We start from the raw sequence: 6,614 nt of genomic DNA, 5'->3' as shown, positions 1-6,614 counted from the left end.
AAATATTAATGTAAGAAAACAAAGCCAGGAATTCATTCTCCTGGATATTGCTGCTTCTGCTGAATTCAAGAGACTAGAAGCTTTAAGTTCTCTTCAGAAATAGCCTGCATGAAGCTCTCCCTGCTCAGAGGCAGCAGCCAGTCCCTGCTGCTCCAGAGCCCTGGGCACTGCTGGGCACAGGGAGAACACGGGATCTGATTTCCAGATCCTGGATGGATTCTTCTTTGAATGCTTGGAATGGCCTCCATTTCCTCACTTCCATTTTCAGCTACACATCTCATGGACAGGCAACATCAGTCTCCTGTCAAGATTTTTCCATACTTGTGCCTGATGGTCAGGGGCAAACACACAAGTGCAGGTCCCAGAGGTAACTGCCCGTTGCAGCGCCGCACGCTCCTCCCGCAGACAGACCGAGGCCAAACACTTTTGTTCTGCTCTGCTGGCTCAAATAACCCCTGTGGCCCTGCCTCACACTGCCTCTCCCTCCACATCTTCCAAAATGATACAGTCAAGATACATCTGCTACTCCCCAGAGGTTATTTTGGATGTGAATACATTTCTAAATTATCAACAGCCAAGAAGTTGAAGGAATTCCAGCTCACCATGTTCCAGGTGAAGACACTTCAGTCAATAACTGAAATATACTTCTTATTCTTTTAGGAAAAAAGCTACTTTTTTTTGGCTTTTTAAAGACCATTTAAAAAACACACCAATTGAAATGCTCTTAAAAAACAGCTTCAGTAATTTTCAGTTTACAAATTTAAGTCTAGCATTCCAAATGGGATTACTTGTGCAGCGCTGCAGCCCTAGAACAGCATGATTTCCCAGGAATGTTAAGTTGCTAACATTAGTTTAGGACCATATCACTGAAAAAGCTGCCAAAGACACAACAAAATTCTTATCTAAGAAACTAATAGGACAGCTTCTTTCCTGACACTGTCCAGAACCATTCCACATGCAGCAGCACGTTCATTCGTACCAACCTGCTGGGCATTTCCCTTTAGATAACTGAAATCAAGAGTAGAAAACAATTTCCAAATCTAACCCAGGCTGCATTAAAACTCCTTTGCACATACTTGGAAATACCTTCCAAGCCCTTGCTGCTGCCTGTGCTTTACATGTGTAGAGAGGTGGTGGTTACCTCCGGGCTGTCCCTCAGGGCATCGGAGCGGGGCAGCTCCGAGAGCTGCGAGAAGCGCCGGTCATAGATGCAGAGGTGAAGGTGTTTGTCCAGCACCCTGAAATCCTCATAGCTCCGCTTCACGATCCAGCTCCTCCCCTGCAGAAACACAACAGAGGATCACATTCGGATAAGCTCCTCACCAATTCAGCTTAGATGAAGAACACGTACATTTACTCTGGAGCAGCAGGCAGATCTGCCCGTCTTCCTTCTCAGAACAATGGAAAGGGATGGAAGTGTTTTATGATGTCTCATGTTTTCATTTGCAGACAGCCATTCATGCCCATCATTAGTGTTCCTGTTTTCATTATTTAACTGTGGGTTTGGACTTGACCCAGCATAGAATCATAGAACCATTCATGTTGGAAAACCCCCTGGGATCACCAAGTCCAACCACCATACCTACTCTACAAAGTTCTCCCCTAAACCACATCCACCAACACCACCTCCAAATGACCCTTCAACATGTCCAAGGATGGTGACTCCACCACCTCCCTGGGCAGACTGTTCCAGTGTCCAACCACTCTTGCTGTGAAATTGTTTTTCCTAATGTCCAGTCTGAACCTGCCCTGGTGCAGCTTGAAGCCCTTCCCTCTTGTTCTGTCACTAATGACCTGTGAGAAGAGACCAGCACCAGCCTCTCTACAATGACCTTTCAGGTAGTTGTAGAGACTGATGACATCTCCCCTCAGCCTCCTCTTCCTCAAATTAAGCATTCCCAGCTCCTTCAAGCCTTCTTCATCAGATTGATTCTCCAGGCCCTTCACCAGCTTTGTTGCCTCCTCTGTCCTCGCTCCAGCACCTCGAGATCTCTCTGGAATGGAGGTGCCCCAAACTGGACACAACACTCCAGGTGTGGCCTCCCCAGTGCTGAGGACAGGGGGACAATCACCTCTCTACTTCTGCTGCTCACACTATTTCTAAGACAAGACTGCTCTAAAGCTTTTCACTTCCATCTGTCTTACACAGATCTGGCACCATTTTCATACACAGGGCTTCTTTGCACAAATGTAAATGACAAACCAGTTGTATAAATAGCATGAAATTAGATTCTACAAAGATAGAAGATACAATCAGGGATCTGAAGGCAGAATTGGAGCTTGCAAAATTTCTGTCAGATGCCCCAGGCAAATCTTCAGCTGAATTAAAAAAAAACAATCTCTGATGAATAACACTAGCTGAAGATTTACTCTTGAATGCACATCATTTCCCCAATTAAAACATGGGCAAGATCCTCACTGCTCCAGGGGACAAGGAAGGGACCGTGGCAGCACAGCAGAATTTGCTCTGTGAAGCTTTTAATATCTAATGAGTACTTCTTAATGCTTCATGGCTTATTATGATCAATAAAAACTGTTGTAATAATGCAGCAGTTTACAGGTCAAAGGATGTTATGAACAGTCATGAATCCTCTCACCACTCCCATGTGGCCCCTAAAATGAGACTATTCCTGTTTCACAGATGTGGACACTGGCCCTCCACAAAGCTTCCCCACCTTCTCTTTTCAGTGCAAAGCACTTGTGCAGTTTTTCCTAAAGTCAACTCCATTGCCCTATTTAAAAAGAAAAAACCCCTCTCCATCAGCACTGCATGGCTCTGCTTCACCTTCCACTTCTAGAAAGGATGAGAAAAACAAGGATGTCAGCCAGGTGCTGCTGTGGCACAGCAGGAAGAGATGTCAGAGGAAGGAATTTGGTTGCTCCATGTTATATGGTCACTCAGAGGCAGGGCCAAGGATTAAAAACCACAAAGGGATGCCTGGAAAGCAGCACAGAAAGCAGGGAATTGCATGGTGCAAGAGGGGACACGGCATCCTTTTGGTTTTCCATTGGGAAAGGATCTTGGAGCATGATCCCAGATCTGCCCACTGCACCCAGCAGGGTTCTGGACATGATGCCTTCTGCACCTGGGCCACACAAAATCATGGCCACTGCCACTTCCCAACCACAGTCCTCTATGCTCATTTATTAGGCAAGTTCTAAGCATCACTTTTCTATTAATATCCACAGCTTGCAAGGCAATTGTAAATGTAAAACATGACATCAAGTGTATTAGATGTTTTCTGTCAAATTTATTTAAGACAACTCCAGATCACGTACTGTGCCCACAAACTCTGCTTTCATATCACAAGAAATCACCCATGTTTCACAAGCCCACACGAGGGAACCTACACAGGACACAAATGCTTTGTGATTTCCAGAAGTTAGGTCATTTTACTTTTCATCTAAAGGAGAAGAACAAAACCAGGAGTGCAAGTCTAATTATCTTCAAAAAGATGACAGTCTTTCCAGTTTCTCCATCTTTTGCAATTAAGTGGCTCTTGCTCTCTTGGCAAGTTGCCAGTATGACCTCGAGCTGAGCAAGGCTTAGTCACCAATGTAAAACCCAACAGACCAAGAAATTGCTGCAATCCTGTACTTGCTTGTCCCTGCTGCACCCCATAGAACATTGCAATACAACCCTGCCCACATGAAGAACAAACCTATTTTTCCAAGGATCACAATTCTCTCATTAATTCCACAATACTTTAATTTCAAAATTGTTGGATTGTAGATTTTCAGTCTCTTAAGACTGCAAGAGTTAAATTTACAAGAGAGGAATAGCTGGGGTCAGCAAAGGGCTGCCCTGTGTGACAGGATGTGCAGGATCAGCTTGGAGAGAGGACACTACACAGTGTTCTGGCTTCTGCTGGGACCCACTCCACACCACCACAGCTACCAAGGCACCACTGAGCAGGGCCAGCTCACCTCACCACAGCAGCTTCTGGCCCCACCATCTCTCTGGGAGGCTTCTCCTGTGCTCCACAAGGACTTGTGGAGCAGGTGCTGAGCCAGCAGAGCCCAAGGGTGGTGCGGGAAGGTAACCCAGGACCCCCAGAACCCTGCACCTTCCAACTGCAGCATCTGCAGCTGCTAAGCAACCAGCTGAGCCATCCCTGCAGGAGCAGCAGGCTCCATGAGGAACACTGCACAAGGTGGGGGACCAGAACTGCCAGTGCCATTCCCAGTAAGTCAGCCCAACGCTGGGAATCACAGCCCTGGATCTCCAGCTCTTGTGCAGGGGTGCAGGACACCCGTGGGATGGGGCTGCCTGTTCTCCAAGCACAGGCAGGATGACTGTTAGACTGAACACGGCTTCAGGAGCAGCTTTACACATCACCACCCAGCAGAAAGTGACTCCACCACCCTTTCCAGTCTGCCATCACTACAGCCCAGATGCCTCACGTTGCTCTCAGGGTTGTGTTCAGCAAAGCTTTTGCAGATTCAGAGCCCCAGTGATACATTTTTAAGCAAAAAAAAAAAAGCATCATATTTACAGGACATGAAATTAACTTCACAGAAAATAGTAATTGCAGTGATCTAGGAGGGGACTGGACAACATTCAGTGCTTCCCCTCAGATCTCCAGTACAAACCACAGGACAGTCCAGTCTAAATCCTCTCAGCTGGACTTGCAGAGATGTGTAGCCAAAGCAGCAGAACCAACAGTGACCTCATTCAATATCAAAAATACTACAATGTTTCACTGTACCCATATAAAAATTGTACATCTTGCTCCCATTTCCTGCAAATTCAAAAGTGCCAGAAGAGTTTTGCAGAAGGGTTCTTTTTTTAATTTAGAGTTAATAAAATAACAGAAACAAGTAAGTGAGTGTTAAGTTGGTCTCGTGTTGTCAGCTGTGCTTTATAGCAAAGCTCAACATTCCTGGTGCTTGGGGCACGGAATATCCATATGGCAGAAATGCCTTATTCCCATTCTTAATGATTTCCATAAATTGTTGCTCAAATCAGCTTTTGATCACCACCTAATTTTCCAATCCAATCTCACTTTTCTATTCTTTAATTACTGAGGGTCCTGATTTTAAAGAAGCACATGCTCAAAAGCCATTGATGTGAAGGGGCTGTAAGGATGGAGGTGAAGTTAAGCACATAGTCAAGGGACTTCCTGGCTTCAGACCTTCAATTACAAACCTGGATAAGACAAATGTCATCAAGATAAAGAATCAAGTCTCAAACGAAGATTTCAATAATGCCATCAAAGAGTTTCACAATCTTTAAAAGGAAAAACTGACCACTGAGACAACAAAACACCCTCTTGAAGAAAATCCAAGTGTTTTTTGGAATTTCATTTTACAGAAGCATTCACAATGAAAAGCATCATGACAACTATGGAATTTCTCATGTAATTGAGAATCTGGGCTCATTCCTACACTTTACTACAGCTTGATCTGTTCTCTCTTACTCCTCCATGCTGTGTAGTGCTAAATGGATGATGAAAGGCTGCTGAGGAGGGGATTTCAAAACATCCTTTGCATTTTCATTCCCATAGTTAAAAATTCCATTTTCACTCCATCATCTCTTAAACCTTTCAGCTGAGTGGTGCAAAAACCTTACTGGTGTAAGGTAACTGGGGCTCCCAAAACCTGAAGGCCAGTTCCATACAGGAATATTTTTATGCGAACTTAACTGTTTGCACTTGGGTCCTGGCAAGAAGCAACTCTTTCCTTTTTTTTTAGAGAAGAGCCAGGGGCTCCCTCAGAGGCACCCGGAGAAGGGAACAGGCTCATCTGTGTCAATATTTCTGACACAATTCATTTAGAAAACGGATATCCACAAGTTTTATAATAAAGATTTAAAGATCACCTCTCCCCACTATGTAAAAGACCATGTTTCCAGCTGATTGTGTTTATAGCTGTGCCAATAGGACCCCTTTTTGTCCATCAATGCCTCTTCAGGCCAGACAGGGGACTATTGAGTTCCGGCACGCACAGCTTTCCTGTCCCACGGTCTCAGTATGTTTTCTCTGTAGCACCTAAGATTTATTTATTTTAAGACAGGGATAGACCTTTCTTTTCTGGTTCAAATGCTTATTTCCTGAGAGAAATCACATGGATGCTCTCATGAACCTTCCCAGTCCACACGGAGATCGAGAGCAGAAAATGAGATGAAAGCGTGTGGCAAAAGTCAATGCAGTTTGACCCTCTAGTAAGAAAACACCACGTATTAAATGGCTGGAAAAATGCCAGGATCCACCAGAAGAATTTAACTCTGCCATGTGGGTGACTTTTACAGCTGTTTGGGTCTTGGGTTCTGTATGTTATTCCAGCTTGACCTTTCAGACCTTTTTCTATTACAAGTCACACTAGAAAATGACTGAGCAATTTAGTCAAAACAGAAAACAAGACTAATAAAATCCATCACTTCAGAGTTTACCGAGGAAGTGTTTCTAGCTGGTGCCATAGGTGACTTTATCTAAGTTTAAGTTTGTTTATCAAAATGTTCTGGATGATTTTTAAGTTCTGGTTTATTATTATAACTTTAGCAAAATGATAAATCTTGACCACTAGGCAGAGGAGAAAGTTTAGTACACTGATGTGGTGAAGCCTTAACAGCCTTATTCTACAAATTAATTCCACATTCCACAAATTAATCTCTG

The 6,614-nt window shown here is 44.2% G+C and overlaps 1 protein-coding gene across 1 annotated transcript in view; it reads right to left on the bottom strand.

Annotated features, from left to right (window-relative positions):
- The window catches only part of ARHGAP32 (Rho GTPase activating protein 32), a 150,132-nt gene that overhangs the window by 74,232 nt on the left and 69,286 nt on the right, over nucleotides 1-6,614 (bottom strand). The window contains exon 5 of the mRNA XM_010008099.1: nucleotides 1,142-1,279. Coding sequence (XP_010006401.1) covers nucleotides 1,142-1,279 — 138 coding nt within the window. The remainder of the gene's footprint in view (nucleotides 1-1,141; nucleotides 1,280-6,614) is intronic.

Source organism: Chaetura pelagica, unplaced genomic scaffold (genome assembly GCF_000747805.2).
Source record: "Chaetura pelagica isolate M959 unplaced genomic scaffold, ChaPel_1.0 scaffold32, whole genome shotgun sequence".
Lineage (NCBI taxonomy): Eukaryota > Metazoa > Chordata > Aves > Apodiformes > Apodidae > Chaetura > Chaetura pelagica.
This window is presented reverse-complemented; position numbering and strand designations above follow the sequence as displayed.